At 43.9% G+C, this 20,000-nt stretch overlaps 1 protein-coding gene across 1 annotated transcript in view; it reads right to left on the bottom strand.

The window, feature by feature from the left end:
• The window catches only part of ttll7 (tubulin tyrosine ligase-like family, member 7), a gene marked incomplete at both ends in the record, with an annotated part of 51,651 nt that extends 42,907 nt beyond the window's left edge, over nucleotides 1–8,744 (bottom strand). The window contains 5 exons of the mRNA XM_080544046.1: nucleotides 1,962–2,120; nucleotides 2,254–2,321; nucleotides 6,214–6,335; nucleotides 8,217–8,348; nucleotides 8,720–8,744. Coding sequence (XP_080400172.1) covers nucleotides 1,962–2,120; nucleotides 2,254–2,321; nucleotides 6,214–6,335; nucleotides 8,217–8,348; nucleotides 8,720–8,744 — 506 coding nt within the window. The remainder of the gene's footprint in view (nucleotides 1–1,961; nucleotides 2,121–2,253; nucleotides 2,322–6,213; nucleotides 6,336–8,216; nucleotides 8,349–8,719) is intronic.
• Between the last annotated feature and the right edge of the window lie 11,256 nt (nucleotides 8,745–20,000).

The following is a 20,000-nucleotide window of genomic DNA, read 5'->3' as shown; positions in this document are numbered from 1 at the left end:
AAAGTCGATCTTTGGAGTAGTAGCAAACTACATCAAATGCAGTTCAACAGCCTCTGACTCTGAGCAGGTTAATATGAAAAGACATTCTGGTCCATTTCAAGCCCCACCATCATTTATTTGCTTTGGTCTCTTGTCAGTGGCACTCAGAGGTTATAGTACCCAGGCTATAGTTAGCTGGACTCACGTGCCGTGGCAGTGAGTGGGGGCGAGGGGTGTTTTCCAAACAGTCCGCCTTTAAGAAAACCTGGTCCAGTCTAAAACATTATCACCATCACTCAGAATTAGCTTAATTGGTTACATACATTTTTCCTCCCTTGTGTTTCATGTGAGTGGGAATGTTTCGCCTAGACGACGTATCGAGCCTCAGCAGCAGTAAGCTACGAGAGGGAAACTAGGAAACATAGTTTTATGGTGTTTCTAATCTTGGGCTGATCAGATCAGAGGGAATAGGACGACAGTATTAACCTGCAAATAGACAAATAAACACCAATGTGAGTACAAAAAGAGTGTGTCAATGTAGTGTTGATAATGGATAGACATGTTCTTCATTAATTATCACTGAGTCATAAACACTGAAACAATATTCAAAATGTACATATAGCTTAATATAATATCTGCTTGGAAAAGGTTTACTAATAGACTAATAGGCTTCTCAGCTTTTCAACTCTTTTTCAACTCATATCTTTCAAAGTACAATGTTGACATTAGAATGAAGTAGGACTTGGTCTAAACTAGCAAGAAGACATGAGGATTAGTTTCCTAGCTCAGAGAAAGAGACAGTACAGTAGATGATGAGGACAGGGTTAAAAGTATTAGTAGCGCAGAGCAGCAAATTAGATGACATGATTGATGAGCGCCCCTGTCAGGTAATCAAAGCCCACTTTCACTGGCTGTTTAATTTGGCACCAGTGGGGATCTTGTGTTTAAGCCTGACACTTTTTAACAAGCTTCAGTTCAGACACAAACAATAACTTCATTTAGTTTTCAGACGGAAAATAAATTACGGGGGAAGATATAACTTAATTTCCTGCGTCACGCTGTGCTTTTTCACAAATCTAATCTCTGACTTCCTCCTCCAAGTGGCCAAGCTAAACTCATCATCTTTCACTTTCTTAATGTATTGCATAATTCAGCCTTTGCCGGCTTTTATTTTTTAATAAATAAGGGCTTACTGTAGCATGAGGCCATAAGTAATGCTCATATACCAGAAGGACAAACAGAAAAGAGAGTGTAAGCCAATCCACTGACTCACATCTCCTGCACTTCAATACCTCCATCTATTGGTGCCAAGTGTAAATACAGCCTCAGAATATAACAGTGCAAGGCTAAAAAGCTTCTTTAGAATACGGCAAAGGCCTGAAATATACTCATTCCCGCCTACTTTGCATAATTCCAGAGACCCACATAATGTGCAACAATGAAGAAAGATGCAACCTTTCAGACAACTAGGTAAATGTTCATGGTAAAATGGAATATTCATTGAGGAAGCTACAGAGGCCTATTTCAGTTGAAATACCCTTGAAATACTTGACCATGGCATTTCAGGGTCTGACAGTTGCCTGCCATTGTCTATTGAATGAGAGACACACAATCGTGTGAGAAGCAGCCAGAAGCTGCCAGTTCTATTTCTAATCTGACCAGGGCTCTGGTGATGGGAGCCAATAATCACATGCAGAGACCTTCGGGGAACAGATTGCCTGGGGCCGCGTTCTCGCTACCCTACTGATTTATGATGGGGGGAAGGGGTAGTGGGCTTGAAAATGAGGCCCACTATAAGCATTGCTTTAGTCTTTTGAACTATGTAATATAGATTTGGCGTGTTATCATTTCTATAGACACTTATGTCAGGGCCATCTCTATCTCTCTCTCTCTGTCTCTCAGGGCAGGGCAGTCAGTCAGTCAGGCAGGCAGTAAGTCAGTCAATCATTCAGAGTGCTCTGAGACTATCACCCCTGACCTACCCGTGACCCATAGCTCCGTTGGCAGGCTTCACGATGAAGGTCTTCTGCTTGCGTTTCCTCCGCAGCTCCTTGACGTAGTTCTGGAACTGGGTGTACTCCGCCGGGAAGATCCATGTTTTGGGACTAAAGCTGTATTCCTGTGGCTGGCTCTTGATCATTCTACACGTGTTGGGGAAATAGGGGGAAGGTAAGGGAAAAGAGAAATATCCTCACTGTATTGTTTATTGAACGGAACAATCTTTGTGTAATGCTTAGTCTAACCAACTTAAACATGTACAACAAAAACACTTACTTGGACATGTTCCTTGCCAGGCAGTCTTTCCGGCAAATTTCCCCCATCCCAGGGAAATGGTTAATTCTCTACAGAAGGACATGCAGACATAATAATGTTGTTACGGCCATTATGCTGTTCACCTCCAATCCCCCCTACCCCCCCACCCCTAGAACAATTCAAACATAAAAGCCAGAAGCCCGAAGTGAGATTACAATGTTCTGACATTTATGCCCAATTACGGACTCAAAACAAAAGGTGACTGGGGGACCTTTCTTAACCCCTTATTTAGTTTACCACATCTTTTTTAATTTAAAACGGAGAAAAAAGACGATCAATCTCCACTCCAAGAAGCAAGGTAATTGGTTCTGCATCGGAGCTCCTGCAATTGTAGCCAGTGACAGATGAATGAATTGCTTTGAGTGTGCAAGGAACCTGGGTTTCGGTATACTTTGACCAAATGAGCCTAAACAGGGGCCGTTAATTAGGCTCGTATGAACTGCGGCTTGACAGCAAACTTTCAGAGTAAATCAGAGAAAAGAAGAAGAAAAAAAAGGGGGGGGGGGACATGCGTGTGAAAGGAATCTATGATTATCCGTATGAGACAGATGTAATTAGGGATTCAGAGATTCAGAAGAAATCTCACAATTATGCTGAACGCTATGGCACATGTGAGAGGCATCGTGAGTAGAAATGAAAACCAATTGTTTAGGGATTTGACTCCTCTTTTCCTTTTTTTGTTTACTATAATTCTAACAAAAAAGGAGAGTATTGCAGCTGAAATCTCAAACAATCCAAATGCTTTATATAGTATGTAATAAGTGCCACAAAAGCATACGGTATGTTCTGGGCATTTACCTAGAATGAAGGTATTAGGGTGTCTAACTAACCTATTTTTCTCAACCTATACTTCAACTATCCTCACTCTGCAAAGCCATATTTCTTCTGACTGGGGCAGTGATTTAATCGATAATTACTGTCCAGTATAATCAAATAACAGATTGAGAAGATAGATGGCTAAGACATGGCGGTAACTGAGAGGGCCAAGTTCACACAGCAGTGGGAGAGGTCAGACGCAGGTAGGGCCACTTTCAAACTAGCACAAAGACCTCAGGAAACCTCTGTGTGTTTCTGTTTGTGACATCATCGCTATTGGCGTCTCTCACTCACTCTCTCTCCTACTTCTCTCTCTCTCCTTTTCTCCCTCTATCTCCCTCCGTCCCTCCCTCCCTCTCCCTCCACAAGGTGAGAGAGAAAAAGCGAGGTATAGAGAGGCAGACAGAGACAGAGTAAGGTATAGAGAGGCAGACAGAGACAGAGTAAGGGCCGATCCCAATTCACCCCTACGGCTCCGGCTCTGTGAATTGGGCTTTATGATAATACAATAATGGACCTTACTACCTTTACAGTACACAGACTAAAGGTAATACAATAACCTTTACAGTACATGGACAGTGGATTGAAGCATTGGAACAAACCCTTACTCATTGGAAATGTCTGTTTTTCATAGATGGACAATTTGTTTTCAGATGAGAGAGTAAGGTAGAAATGACATTATATGACTGCATTACCCATAGCAACCCAATATTCAATTAGAATGATGTTATAAATTGATATGGATTAATGTATACCTCTTATTAAATTATAAATACTCTGGTCTTTGCAGGATGGTGTCAGCACACCAGAGAGAGAGAGCAAGAACCAGGTGAGAAAGTGGACTGGTAGTCAAGACTACATAAGTAAGTAGCCTTGAGAACCGATGGTTCTCGAGCCTAATGACCCATAGGGTAGGGGCCTATCTCCTGTTTCCGTAGCGTGAGGCGGCTTGATGTAGTAGTCCCCCCCCTGGAAATGACACTGGTATGTCGCAGGGTCTTACCCCCAATCCAACCCTTAACGCTGAGTTATTTAGCAATCTAATCTGAGCAGTTGTTATTATGTAATATTATTGATGGATGTGACATTTTTGATGGAGAGCAGTGAGCGGGATGTGAGCATGTAGTTGACTAATGCCGTGGACAGCCAGCGTTCCTGTCACATCGGATTTCGGAACGCCATAAAAATAAATCTGCGCTCCCTGTCTTGTCTAACGTTATCTAACGTTACAAGTTTTAAGGCTGATCTGTGCATGATAGTGCTGCATTGTGACATATTTCATGTCGCAATCCCCCCCGTTGAGCTGTATAGCGGCACTTATTCAACCAAAACAACCGTTATCTATCTAACATTACATATTTTAAGGCTGATTTGTGCATGATAGTCATGCATTTTTACATGTCTATTTCCCTCCTTTAATGGCATATGACGCCCGAAATGTAACTAAAGTTCAGCCGCGAAGTTGTTGCTATGTTGTCCTATATCAGTGCAGACTGGCAGGGTAGGAGCACAGGTTAATAGCCTACAGAGCACTGTTATTCTGTCGGTCTGACGGTCTGAGAGTGAAGCATTGTTCTTTTTTTATTTGATGACTTATTTGATCGATTTATAGCGTAAAACTGAAGTGGTGAATGAATCGCGAGCATCAATGCTTTTCTATGACACTACTGACAACATATCAGGGTCTTGAAGGGTTGTCCCATTTCATAGGGAAATATTTCAACCACTACGGCTTGTGGCTCTGTTCGGAGGCCTTGGCTCCAAAGCGAGTGGCACTTGAAAACGAGCCGTAGGGGTAGAAAAAGGGAATCGGGATCGGACCTAAGAGTCTCTATCATTCTAAAGTGATTGGCACCAGGATGACTGGCCAGCAGGCATTTAATGTGAGCTGACAGGGCTGTTGTGTTTGGAAGATGCTGGGAGACGCAAAGACCCTGCCATGCCCTCTCTCTCCTCCCTTCTCCTCTCCTCTTCCCTTATCTCCCCTTTCCTCTCGTGGCTGGTGACGGTTACAGAGGCAGTGCAGTGTGTAAGCAGCACTAAACCCATGGGGGAGCCTGCCCAACCCAGCCCAGGAAACTCCAGTCAAACTAAAGTCAAGGCTTCATTGGACTCCAGTGCCAACATGGTCCACTGCCTGCAGCTGAGGCTGACTCAACTTGCATGACTGTGGCCCACTGTCACCTGGTGTGACGCAGCACTAAAGGGCCATGACGGTAGCTAAGGACCACGGGCACCTGGCTGGTCGCCGCAATTGAACTATCAAAGAGGGCAGCTGCTCCACAGGTGAGCCAATGGCAGTTGAAAAAAAAATAGGAATCTTTTTTTCTTTTTCCTATTTCTATTCTTTCACATTATTCTTTCTTAATATGGAGCGACCATCAGAAAGACAAAGCAATAGAAATAGAATTTGATTGCAAGAAAATATGCATTCCAGAGTTCTCCGAAAAGTTTTTAATTCTGTTTTGAAAAGATATAGATCATAGGGGTTTGAAGCAAAGTAGCCATCAAATTTCCTCTTTTAACCCTCAAACCCCTTCATTCTGGGACATAGCCCAAGCGAAAAAACTATATTATTAAGTGGATATAAAATAATATGCTTAAAATATATTATGTTATATATACTATGTTTTCTATACTTACTTGAAGTAACCTACACTAAAGCTGCACTGACTTTGTTATACTGTGTACTTACTCAAAGTATACTATCATTTCATTTTTGAAGTGTACTATACACAGATATATGCTCGACATAGATCGACACATTATTACCACACTTCTAATACACTTGATACTATTTGACAGCAGCTTTCAATATGACTAAGATTACATTCCAAGTGTGTTGAAAGTACATTTCAGATAATCTATTGTAACTATACAGTATTAAATACATTGTATATTGAATACAACTTTAGCACGATTTAAGCTGGGTCATTTTAGTATCCTTTAATATATTTAAGTATATTTCAAATCAAATATGCTAGAAATATAATACTTAAGTATACTTAGGGTATATCTTTTTTCACTTGGGTGTACACTATCCTACCTCTCACTAAAACAGCTAAAAAACCTGCACTCAAACAGAGACATTCGTACTGTACTTACCTGGTAGTTCCTGAGCTCAGCGATTTTCTCATGCTGTACAGCCGAGTCATTCCAGATGAGGTTGGCAGTTTCGTCCTCATCTCTGGTTTTCAGGAAGGCCATTTCATTGATGGCGATACGAACTGGAAGACATGAACAACTCATGTCATTCAGTCTGATAACAGTCAAGGACATTATATTTCCCAATAGGCTACCTGTATTCATAATTAAATTAAATTAAATTTGACTAAAAATATCTAATAACTATGTTGTCAGTAAGATGTGTTGAAGTGACCAATTGATGAACAGATCAGCCTAAAATAAAAACATAAACGTAAAATAATTTAAAAATACATTGAAAATACATAAAATATTTCAATAGTCCATCTTAATATTTTTAAATGCAGAGAGATTCTGTTAATGCATCCATTACAGTGAAATGAGTACCAGACCCTATGGATCCTAAGCTCAGAGAAATATTTACCATCAGTGAAATGGCTGCAGAGCAGTCACTCGTAATGCCTTTTCAAAAAGATAAATTAATGGCCCGTAATGTATTCAAATCCCACTGGAAATCCAAAGTATGAGAGATAGGTGGCCGGCACATTTTGAACATTAATCCAATGACTATTTATTATTCAGTGACTAATGAAAAATTAATATGCCCTAACGAAACAAGGTATTAATTAATTTCTAGAAAGCCTTCACAAACCTGGAGATGCTAAACCTAATGTTGTGTAATAGCACTTTAGTGCAAGTAAAACATGTTTTGATGTGACTGCAATAAATCCAATTACACCAAAAGGTCGAATGGCATTCTACTAAAAGGAAACAAATCATATGGTTTACAAGAATTTCAGTACCTAAACAGGTTTACCTGCTATGCCTTATGTGACAGCAGCTGGTGAAAACGGGAACAAGTCGCCAACCAATAAAAATGTTCAGACTTTTATTCAGAAAGTAAATGCTGTCACTTATGGTCTACTGTCCCTAACATTAATGAAGGTACAACCGACTTTTAGTGGCATGGTTCGGTTCAACGATAGGTCTCTCACACCGCCAAGGCTCCGTGCCGGTTCCAGTTCCCGAACCTAATCTTGAACCGACCGGCGCGTTCAGACCGAAAATAAATTGGTTCGGAACCTGAAAAGTTGGTTCACAGCGGGAACCAGAAAATAGTGGTTCTCAAGTGGGAGCCAAAAACTAGAACCGTGACATCATCAGTGGGTGTGTCATATGCCGCCATCGTGTTGTGACATTTTTGTTTATCCCGCCCCTTCGTCACCCAACGTGATGACGTTGATCGTTTGCCAGAAAGCACCACGGTTCTGAGGTTCCAGAAGGTGGAACCCGGGACCGGAACGGAGCCTTTGGCGGTGTGAAAGCCCTTTATAGACAAGCATTGAGCATCTTAACAGATCTTCCACAGTATTGTCTATTATAACATTTAACCTTAACCATTAATGCTATACATTTTTTTAAAAGACACTGATGTAAATTTGGTAATAAGCAGATAGGCATAGTTTTTAATACTCATTTACTGCACTTGAAGGTGGCTATAAGGCTCCAAAATGGCCTCACAGATAGAGAACAGGTTCACAGCTAGACATCCGACTACCTACCACCACATCCTTCTATCCATCAGCGTCCACTCTGCATGCTGCTGACTACATACATACGTTAGTGTAGAGTAGTGGGGATTACTCACCGAGTCCATTGCATTGCAATGTTTTGGCTTGACTAGCGAGTGTGTCATTGATTTTCAACAATGTTGACATTTATTTACCTTTTTCAGAATAAAAGTCAGAACATTTTGATTGGTTGCCGACTTGTTCCCGCTTTCACCAGCTGCTGTCACACATGGTCAGAGGAGTTGGATAAAGCCAATACAATATCTGTGGCCAGGTTGATGCAACCTTGGCACCTCCAGACTAGACATATGTTTTGTTTACCCGACCCCAGCTCCCCAGCTGGACACATGGGATCAAGCCTTTGATTGACAGTCAAGAGGTTCCCGACCGTACCGATTTCATATTTGGTGCCGGCGACGTTGGCGGTGATGGCGCCCTTCTTCTTCTTGGTGCGGACCTTCCTCTTCCCACTGCTCTGGTAGGAGCCCACAGATGGTACGTTCACGGGGGATGTTCCTTGATCCTCTGCAGGGCAGGAGGGGAGCCACTGTACAAGATTAGCTATAGGCCAGGGTGGCAGGAGAGGGAGAAAGTATTCATATGTACGTATTGCCCTTGCACAGATAAAAGCCTATTTGTGAACAAATCCGGTGCAAACAGGAAGAGGTTTTGCATTGTGGTGCTGAAACCATTATCATTCATAGTGTGTGGCACTACATAGGCACTATCAGGCCCACTACTGAGGTTCCAGGTTTTGTGTGGGTCTGTGTGTGTGTGTGTGTGTGTGTGTGTGTGTGTGTGTGTGTGTGTGTGTGTGTGTGTGTGTGTGTGTGTGCGTGCGTGCTTGTGAGGCTTGTCACGCCGGCGAGAGAGAGGGACTGTCATGTCACACTCACCTCCATCGTTAGGGGGAGAGGGCATCTCACAGGCCGAAGGATCAAAAGGGGGAACAGAGCTCTCTGCCAGGGTTGGTGGGGCTGGCAGGCCTCCCTCCAGAGAGCCTCTCTACTCTGTCTTCCCTGTCTGGAGTGATTGGAGGATTACGGCAGGCTGCAGGATCATCTGAGCCTCAGCCTCTCCTCCTCCAGCCTGCACATGAGGAGGTGGTATCGGGGTGGTGGTGGTGGTGCTGGTTGGTGGATGGGGGTGGAGGGGGGGGTCGGGAGTGGGACTCTTTCAAATTCACAGAGTAACCGGTGCATTTATGGCCCTTCCAACAGAGAGGATGGATATGTCAGGATGGTGGGGTGGGTGGTGCCTGTGGAAGAGAAAGAAAGGCTGAAGGGGGGAAGACACTGACTGACTGATCAGGGCAAATACAGTACTGTGATTCCATGCATGCGCGATGCATGGACGTCCTTTTGATGTGCAGCTCATATACATCTCAAGCTATATATCAGTCTTATTAGTCTAGCCTACGTTAAGTTGACCAAAGCAGCAGAGGGATGCACTGTTGCTCAGTCATCGTCATCCTGTCAAAAGCGAACACATGTCAGAATGCAATGCAGTAACACCAGCTAGCCACAGGCTAACACACACAGGCGTTCTTTGGAGAGCTGTGGGCTTTGTGAAATATTGATGTGGCTGTCAAATAAAGGGTTCACGCCGGCAATGCACGCCTCTCTTTTTTGCATCTCATGTTTGTACCATCTCAGTCCTCATATGGACTACAGTAGATGGCTTGACATGACCACAATAAATACATTCTAACTAGAGATCCACCGAAAGTTCGGCCACCGAAATTATTCGGGCCGAAAATAGCAAAAAAAGCACATTCATTGTTCGACCATGCTAAAAGACCGAATGTTTACCGAATGTGAGACGTTTTTTTGATGACGATGATCAAACAATGCAAGCAACCCATGCTGTTCTGTGAATGAAACGAGCATCGAGTGATGACTGCCTACTGCCAAGTTATATAATTACAGCAAACAAGTCGTCAGTTTGGCATCTGTTCTCTGAACGACAATGAGAGGCAGACTCCGACATTAAGACTTCCGTTTTCGTTTTTGCGACTTCAAAATAAAAGCGCGAGCTAAGCGATCACTGGAAACTGATGGGATCACAGTAGTGTGACTACTGATGGTGAAAGGGTTAATAAGCCGGCAGCCAATTTAATGTTCAGACTTTTATTTAGAAAAATGTAAATACATTTCAGTGTTGCAATGCAATGACACATCGCAAGTCAACTAACACAGCTTGTTTTGTGAGCCTGCTAACAATGTAAAAGTGTAAGAGTGTTATATAGTTATAGGTAGCAGTGGGGATTACTCACTGAATCCAATGCATTGCAATATTTTGGCTTGACTGCGAGTGTGTGATGTGATTTTCAACAATGTTGAAATGTATTTCTGTTTTTCAAAATAAAAGTCTGAACATTTTGATTGGTAACTTGTTCCCTCTTTCATCAGCCGTTGTCACAATTTTTTAATTTTTCATGAAATTAGCAAATATCACGTAACATGATATATATACAATTTCAACCACGTAATTTTGATAATTATCATTTTACATAATAATAAGAATAAGCATACAAGCAAGAATAACAAGCTACAGTAAATGTATTTAATTTATGCAATGGTACAAACATTTTTTAAAAAGTGAAAAACTGCCGGTACGCACTCAGTATTTGGTATTCGGCAAATTAAGTGTTTCCTTAATTTCAGTTTTGGCTTTGTCCAAGAATTTCATTTTGGTGCATCCCTAATTCTAACAAATGTTTCTGTTTAAAGACCAATAGAATACATGTAAGACATGTAAGAATATAGGCCAACAATATTGAAGAAGTATATCTGTAGATCTATGCAAACATTTTCATTTTGGAGGGGTAGAATCTACACAGTGTTCTTTTTCCTCATCTGTTATGCCATTCATGCACTTCATAAGGAGATCAACAGTGGCCTCTAGTGGTCAGTTTATGCAAAGCCTATGAGTGTTTCATAGCTCACTCAACCATCCAACAGTAAACATGCGTACACAAGAAAAGTACACACACACACACACACACACACACACACACTAACAGCCACATCGATGCGATCAAAGTCAGATTCACAAATTAAAATGGGAAAACAATCCAATCACATTACTTGATCAGTCCATAACTCCTAGTGTCTCAGGCTGCCAGCTGCTCTCTGCCCTCGCTTCCAGTGAGGAGAGAGACCAGAGTGGACGTGAGGGAAGATGGCAACATCAGGGAAACTGAGCTGCTGACACTACCTCTCCCCTGGGTGGTGTTTTGTTCACCATTCCTTTGCATGTGTGTGTGTGTGTGTGTGTGTGTGTGTGTGTGTGTATGTGTGTTTGTGTGTGTGTGTGTGTGTGTGTGTGTGTATGTGTGTGTGTGTGTGTGTGTGTGTGTGTGTGTATGTGTGTGTGTGTGTGTATGTGTGTTTGTGTGTGTGTGTGTGTGTGTGTGTGTGTGTGTGTGTGTGTGTGTATGTGTGTGTGTGTGTGTGTGTGTGTGTGTGTGTGTGTGTGTGTGTGTGTGTGTGTTGCGGACATTACGCAAAAATAGCCTAGTGTCTAGTAACTATATTCAAGACTTCTTTCTGGGGTTGCCTGATGTGTTGGTACTGTAGCTACGTCAACAGCCCCAGGAGGGCCTACTCGCAGCTGATTCAATAAATAAGCCATCAGCCAACATTTGGTTATAATAGCCTACATCCTGCATCATACAGCAGAAGGAAACGCCTGTTATTAGCTCACCATCCAGAGAGAGAAAGAAATCCAATCTGTGACAGTACCACTCTTTTTCCAACAGAGGGAGGCAGAGAGTTGGCACTGCCAAGCTGAATGGCTGGACTTCTCTGGGTGCTGAGCTCATGCCCAGCGTGCCCACGCCCTAGTGCATGGTGAATAAAGGATTCATTGACAAGCCAAATCCTTGAGTGCCTCTATCTTCCTCTCCATTCACCAAGCGTAATTCACAACAAATGTGCGTTTGTCTGTGGAAGTGAAGTGCTCCTCTGACTACTCGTCCTATCCCACACGTGTGGAAATGTTGTCACACAGTGGGGCATTTAGCCTAGGCCTATCAGAGGAATAGAACACACAGGTACATGTGACCATCCCCTCCAATATGTCCTCAAGGTCATGGAATACCAATAAAATAGATTACTTCCCTAGGGTTGAGAGGTTAGGGTTAGAGTTAAGGTACTATATGTGACAGCAGCTGGTGAAAACAGGAGCAAGTCGGCAACCGATTTAATGTTCAGACTTTTATTCTGAAAAATGTAAATAAATGTCAATGTTGTTGAAAATCAATGACACACTCACTAGTCAAGCCAAAACACTGCAATGCAATGGATTCTGAGTAATCCCCACTACCCCCTGTTTAGGCCTAACTATAACACTACTTTACATTGTTAGCAGGCTCACAAAACAAAAGCTGTGTTAGTTGACTAGCGAGTGTGTCATTGATTTTCAACAATGCTGAAATGTATTTACATTTTTCAAAACTCTGAACATTAAATGTGGTTAGAGTTAGCGATGGAACTATGGTTAGGGCTAGAACTAGGGTTAGGTTTGAAGTTAGGGTTATGGCTGGAGTTAGGGTTAAGGTTTGGGTTTGGTTTAACGCTAGGGTTATGGCGCTTTTCCATTGACCAGACCGGTTCGGCTCGGCTCGGCACGCATTTGAAATGTTCTGTATAGGTACGGGTAGGATACGTTCTCCATTATACACAACAGACCAGGAACGAGCGGCAGTAGGAGGAGTTAAGTGTCATATGAGCACTTCACTTTAATAAGTGCCGGTATACAGCTCAACAGGGGGAAATGCGATAAGAATATGTCAAAATGTAGCACTATCATGCACAGATCAGCCTTAAAACATGTAACGTTAAATACGTTAGACAGGGAGCGATGTATTTCTACGGAAAGGCTGTGCTTGGCGCTCTCATTGGACTGACGCCGGGGCTCATACAATCTCCGCGTTTGTTATAGATACGAGCGCTCAGGTGTCTTGCTGGTAGTCAAATATATTTATTTATACAGCATATGGATGTTACTTGCCGCTTTCAGTTCTAGTAGATCTAGTAGTTCTAGTAGATCGCGCAACCAGGGAATCGCCGACATGTGTTAAAGGGAGCAAGACACGAATCTACCGGCATTTGGCTCATGAGTGAACGGCGGAAATGCCTGGTCGGCACAGCTTGGGATTCCAGCTTGGGATTCCATGGAAGTTACAGGGAACTATGTGTGAAAGAGGCTTGAAAGAGGCTTGAATGTTAAAATAACAGTAATACCATGTTCATTGATAAAATGACATAAGGGATGAAAAGGGGGGATGGCAGTTTTAGAAGGGGGATGATGAAGCGCATTGGACTGAGGAACGGTCTAAGCATAGCATAGCACAGCACATCGCCATAATAGCACATTTTTTGTTATGCTTGTTGTAAATAAAAGTTCTATGATGCATTGAAATTACATTAAACTAAGATAATAAGATGGTTATCATAATTTTTCTAATCTCTTATTAATAAGTTATTACAGAAAAAGTATATGACATTTCCGAGAGCGAAATCTGTTGTGGTATTTAAAAATGGCGGTTAGCGGTGAACTCAGGAACATGGGATGACGATGTTGTGACCAATCAACGGTCTTCAGCGTCACACGTCACATACAACCCGGCAAAAAAGTACCTTTCGCTCCAGTAGGGTAGCTAAAACGGCCCGGCTCGGCTCGGCCCGGCTCGGTTGGCAGTGGAGAAAGGGCCAGAAAACAAACCGACCCGACCCGACCCGGCCCGGTAGTGGAAAAGCGCCATTAGGGTTAAGGCTAGAGGAGGGTTAGGCCTACATTTTTATTGAAAACAAGACTCATTTATTGCATTCAAAACAAGACCCATTTTATCAATCAATATCAGACAGAATCAAATGTGACTTCACTTCAAAAGGTAAACTACAAACTTGCGAAATTGCTATCTCAAAAGAAGCCTGCCAAATCAAAGATTGAAGAAAAGTATCTTCATGGAAAAACGATGCCAAAACACCCACTGTATGATTTTACAAAATAAATATATACTTCAATGGCCAAGGATCTCCCCCGAGAGTTTCTGCATGTCTGCTTACATGAAAACTAATTTTCAAAGCAGATCAAAGCGTAAAATCAATAGACTGGCCTGGGAACACCACTCAAGATAATGGTGGACAAAGAGGGTTTACTAGAAACCAGACGTCTTTCCTGTGCATGTGGTAGGCCTACTGTCTACTCTGGCCCTGCCATCTCAGCATTCCTGAGACCTCCGGGGATCTACAGTATGTAAAGGGGCAAGACAGTGGGTCTATACTGTCATACACTGAACTTTCTGATAAAAAGTGTCATTTAACTAGGCCTAAATATTATTTAGAAAGAAAATGGACCTATACAGATATTCATTAATGCATCTTTTACGATTTCCCTAATCTAAAAACTTGCCACAGGGCTCTTTCTTGCTTTTAATGGCATCCTCACTTAGCACAGTGATCCTGGCATCATTCCACACCACAATGGGGCCTGGGCCGGATCCGGATGCACACACTCACAGGGAGCAAGCTCTTATGTAACATCATCTATTTCTATCTATCTAGTCACCACCACCTCTTCTTCTTTTCATGAAAACCAGTGCAAATGCACATATGACTCCAGTTCGGTGTTCACTCACAGAGAACAAGCGGTTTAGAGTTGCTTCTGAATCTAAAATTAAACTGGTGACATGACTCTGGCTTCATAACTTCCTGATATGAGGAGCTGGTGAAGAGACCCACGGGTATAATGGTAACCAACAGTCAGCTGGATTCCAAACTTAGGCCCAACCTTCCAAGCTACAGGGCCATGAAATACACAACTGCAAAATTAAGAGACACAGCTCATTCAAACATCTATTACACATTTATGTTTGTGACATGCATGTCTGATCCTGTGCACCTAGCAGCACCATCTATAGTTAACGATAGGCCTATTTGGTTGTAAGTTAAGGCATTCATAACACTGTTATGAACACATATTGTCTTACAGTAGCAGGCCTACACAGGGAAGGATTATATGGGAAGGATTATATGATTATATGGACTCAAACTGTTTATCAAATGCTTAAACAATTTGTCTCTAGCTAATCCAGTGATTATTGCAAGATTAAAACTGTACTTGAGCATATCTGAGTTATAGTGTTATCACCTTGTGAGGGGATTTGTTGATTTCTTTATTATCTTGAGATGGTAGTTTACTTTGAGGCAGATTAACAGTGATAACACAAAATGATAAGCATGGTTTGCTTAGAAATATGCCTAAATCAAATGTGCCACAGTTTAGTTTTCACATTAGATCACTCTCATAAAACTCTCATTCAGATTGACCTCTAACTAACACTATGATGATATTCTGCATTGACGAACACTGTCACTGACAGCCAGAAAACATACGGAACATACAATATATAACCTAGGCTATTACTGTGATTTTTCATTAGTTCAAAATGCATTCAAGAACCGGACTGCACAGTAAATCGGGATAAATAATAATATCAAATCAATAAATGAACATTAGTATTTGATGAAGCAGTAGGCTATAGGCCGCTACTTTGTGGAACCTTACAACTTGTGACTTATGTCTGATGATTAGGTAATCAACAGATAGTCCAGTACAGATGGGCACTGGGTGAGTAGTTGGGTGAGTAGTTCCGTAACGTTAGATAGTTGGCTGCTACAGTAAATAAAATCAGGTCACTCACACACTTGTGCAATTGGGCTGATCAATTGTTATTCAAAATCTGATTATCGTTTAGATTATCGTTTAGATGATCAGCTCTAACGTATCTACTTAGGAAAATAATCATTCATGCCATGTATGCTGGCATTAGCTCTATAAATGCATCCAGCAACGTATGGTTCATTCACCATATTTTGTACTGTACTTACCTGGCTAAAAGAGTACTAGGACACCTCCTGTCATCTTCTCCAGATCGTTGGTCGTCTAGGCCATCTCCCTGTGAAATCATGCTTATTATATTACTGAATTGCATTAGTTATATTACATGTTTAGGAAAGGATATGTCAGAGGATAGTCATGAAATAATGAATGACAGTAATGATCTATGATAATAATCTCGCTGTAATGTGTCAGGTGTTGGTTGACTGAGATCAACTTAGCTCTGTCTTCTATACTACTGCCAGTGTGAGTTGCTGTCAGATATTGCAGGGGTTCATTATGATCATCAAGGCTTTAGTTCAAGCCAGCTAGAGAGCTAGTGTATACATTTAACTGACAGTGCTGTCCCACCTGTGTGTACTGTTCAAGTCCAGATGAGATGGAGGTAATGCAGTAGCTTGACCTAGCCAACTAGCTAACTAGCCAGCTGATGTGCAGTGCCCCTTGTGTTCCTGCTCCTCTATCTTGCACAAAGTCTTGGGCCAGAGATCAGTAATAACACATTTATAAACATGCATGAATGACAATATCATAATAACTGACATTACATGCAGACTATTCATGCTAAAAAGAAAAGCAGTCTAGCAGTCTAGCTTAGTGGGCAATAATAGGATAGAGAATGTACCTTTCAGGCAGTTGAAGTGCTTGCCTCAGTCTAGGCGAAACAAATGATGCCACTGCATGGCAACGGTCCAGTGCGTTAACAAGATGTCAGTGTCGCTGTAAATGTAGTGTCAATATCTAGCATATGCATAGCTATACATTAATTTATGCTAGCATAGTATTTGACGTTGAATACACAGAGTTCTGTAAATGAATCGTCCGACGGCGTGCGTGCTGTGTCAGTGTCATGGAAAGCGTCCATGGACGGAACCATTCTCCTGATAGGGGGCGTGAGTTGTGATGCGGATTTAAATTAAAGCCTAATATCAAATATCGCGTTCAAATGTGGGCTGGTACTTTCATAAAAATCTAAATAAAACGTATTATTCACAACCATGAATCGTGTCGGCGAACAAAACAGAATACTTTTGTGCTGGGGGAAAAATACTTGACCTATCATGTCACTGGTTTCCAATGCAAACAGGAGACATGGCAACGTAAGCTTACGCGGTCGCTGACCACGGTACTATCCCGGGGGTGCACCTGAGAGGGGCGTGAGTGACAATAACATCTGTATAATGTGAATTTTGACTGGGTTTAATTTTTTTCTTAACATTTTAGTACTTATTTTGGCCTTCTTTTTCAAAATTCAGAAAAAGATTTGTTCCAAAAACCTATAGGGTTTCTATGGGATTTTTTCCGAAAGACTTTTGACTAGAGACTCGCAGAGTGCACTTTCCTGTGCAACAAAGCCTTCAAAGAAATAAAGATAATTTTATTAAATTAAATAAAGACGAACATCTGTCACATCAACGTTCTCTAGAAGTGGATGGACCACCAAATATGAATCGGAGGATAGGCCTTTGTATAATGTACTGAAGAAATCCTGTAGAAGTAGATGTACTGTATAAGAATATCCACTAGGAGGAGATAAAGGATAAATAATGCGGAACGTCACGAATTGCATCGCAAGTTAGTAATGTCAGTTAAACAGTAATAATACTGTTATACAATAATACTCTATGTATTCGTGAAGCCAATACCAATTTCCTCACACACACACACGCACACATACACACACACACACACACACACACACACACACACACACACACACACACACACACACACACACACAGAGAAAGAGAGAGTCCACTTGGTATCAGAATATATTGTAACTAGAAAAATAAGTTCCAGAAGAAACTCTGTGTATTTTGGTAGTGGAAAGTTTAAAGATGGTTTGGATGATAGATATATAGATTTTCTGGGTAGTTCAAAGAAAGTGAGTTAGTAGGATGGATCAATGGATAAAATGGTCAAAGGGTAGTATATAAGCAGATATGAGCCCACTTAGATCTCTGCACATTGTAAAGTTCGATTGGTGTGAATAGCTTAAAAGAAAGAAACTAAAATGGATGGATGGATGGATAGAATGTTAGATAGATAGATGTTTAATAGGTAAATAGTTAAGGTTTAATAAGTATCCTATGAGTAAATATGTTTATTTCATTGCATTTTAATTGGGACAGAACATGCAGATGAGGTCAGCAGTGACAGTATGTAAGCTACTCTGTAGTGATGAAGGAACGTGTAAGCGTACTCTGTAGTGATGAAGGAACGTGAATCACCTCAGAGTGCAACAGGATTCGTTGTTTGAAACTATTTCAGAATTCATTGGACAATTCATGTATGAATAAAAACCTATATATTATTTTTTGGGTCTAGGTACTACAAAAGTAGGGATTCACTGAATCAACAAACATTCTTTGTCAGGGCTAGGGCCAGGGGCTAGGGTCAGGGCTAGGCCCAGGGTCAGGGTCAGGGGCTAGGGTCAGGGCTAGGCCCAGGGTCAGGGTCAGGGCTAGGGTCAGGGGCTAGGGTCAGGGCTAGGGTCAGGGCTAGGCCCAGGGTCAGGGCTAGGGTCAGGGGCTAGGGTCAGGGCTAGGCCTAGGGTCAGGGGTTAGGGTTAGGGACTAGGTTTAGGGTCAGGGGCTAGGCCCAGGGCTAGGGTCAGGGGCTACAGTCAGGGCTAGGGTCAGGGGCTAGGGCCAGGGTCAGGGCTAGGGTCAGGTCTAGGGCCAGGTCTAGGGCTAGGCCCAGGGTCAGGGGCTAGGCCCAGGGTCAGGGCTAGGCCCAGGGGCTAGGGTCAGGGGCTAGGCCCAGGGGCTAGGGTCAGGGCCAGGGCTAGGCCCAGGGTCAGGGCTAGGGTCAGGGCTAGGGTCAGGGGCTAGGGTCAGGGCTAGGCCTAGGGTCAGGGGCTAGGGTCGGGGCTAGGCCTAGGGTCAGGGCTAGGGCCAGGGGCTAGGGTTAGGGTCAGGGGCTAGGGTCAGGGCTAGGCCCAGGGGCTAGGGTCAGGGGCTAGGGTCAGGGCTAGGCCCAGGGTCAGGGGCTAGGGTCAGGGCTAGGGTCAGGGGCTACAGTCAGGGTCAGGGCTAGGGTCAGGGGCTAGGGTCAGGGTTAGGGTCAGGGGCTAGGGTCAGGGCTAGGCCCAGGGTCAGGGGCTAGGGTCAGGGCTAGGGCCAGGGGCTAGGGTCAGGGCTAGAGTCAGGGCTAGGGTCAGGGCTAGGCTCAGGGTCAGGGCTAGGGTCAGGGCTAGGCCCAGGTTCAGGGGCTAGGGTCAGGGTTAGGGTCAGGGCTAGGGTCAGGGGCTAGGGTCAGGGCTAGGGTCAGGGGCTAGGGTCAGGGCTAGGCCCAGGGTCAGGGGCTAGGGTCAGGGCTAGGGTCAGGGGCTAGGACACGTCTGTGTGACCCTAGAGCATTCTCATGAGGCGAACGACGTCCTGGTTCTTCTCGTCCCTGACCCTCTGTATCCTGGCGGCCGGCTCGGGGGCGGGGCTGTCCATGACCCTCTCCAGGGAGCACACGTCCAGGGCGGGGGGCAAGCCCAGACCCTCTGGGGCGGCGGGGGGGAGCCCAGGCCGCCCCTCACCCTCCCCGCCCTCCCTGGAGAACACGTAGTCCCTGTTGAGGGCGGAGAAGTCGGTGTCGTAGACGCTCATCAGCTGGGCCATGGGGTTGGCGTAGTCGGCGGGCGGGTAGGGGTAGGAGCCCAGGGCGTACGGGCACGGGCTGGAACACACCAAGAAGACACCCTGTCACCTGACCAACTTACCAGGAAGACACCCTGTCACCTGACCAACTGACACCAATTTAATTCATTCACCAACTGCCGGAGAAGAATTCCTGAACACTCACCACCTAGAGTGCCGAGGGTTCTGTGAGGTATTTACCTAGCAACAATACTCTGATTGGCTCGCATCAAAAATGTGAATAAAGTCGCCCCTCGGCACTCTAGAATGTTGCCCGCTTGGGCGACTTCCTTCACCCTCGGCACTGAAGGAGTTAAAACGACACCGGAACGACGTCAGAAAAACAAAACAGCCAAACAGGAAGCGGAGAGGACGGGCCTGCTCACCTCTGGTTGTAGTACTGGGACCCAGACAGGAAGTAGGGGGAGAAGGGGTAGCGGGGGGCGCTGGGGTAGAGGTCTGCGGGGTGGGGCATGGAGGGCAGAGGGTACATGCCAGGGGGGGCGGGGCCCTCTAGGGCGGCGCTGTAGTACGTCTGCTGCTCCCTGGGCCTCTGGAAGGGATTGGGGGGGGCATCCCCCACCCCCCCGGGACCCCCGGGACGGACCCCCAGACACGCACCCCGCAGCTGGGGCTG

Source organism: Nansenia antarctica, assembly GCF_963989245.1.
Source record: "Nansenia antarctica genome assembly, chromosome: 1".
NCBI lineage: Eukaryota > Metazoa > Chordata > Actinopteri > Argentiniformes > Microstomatidae > Nansenia > Nansenia antarctica.
The sequence above is the reverse complement of the archived record's forward strand: the minus strand, read 5'-3'. Positions and strand labels throughout refer to the sequence as shown.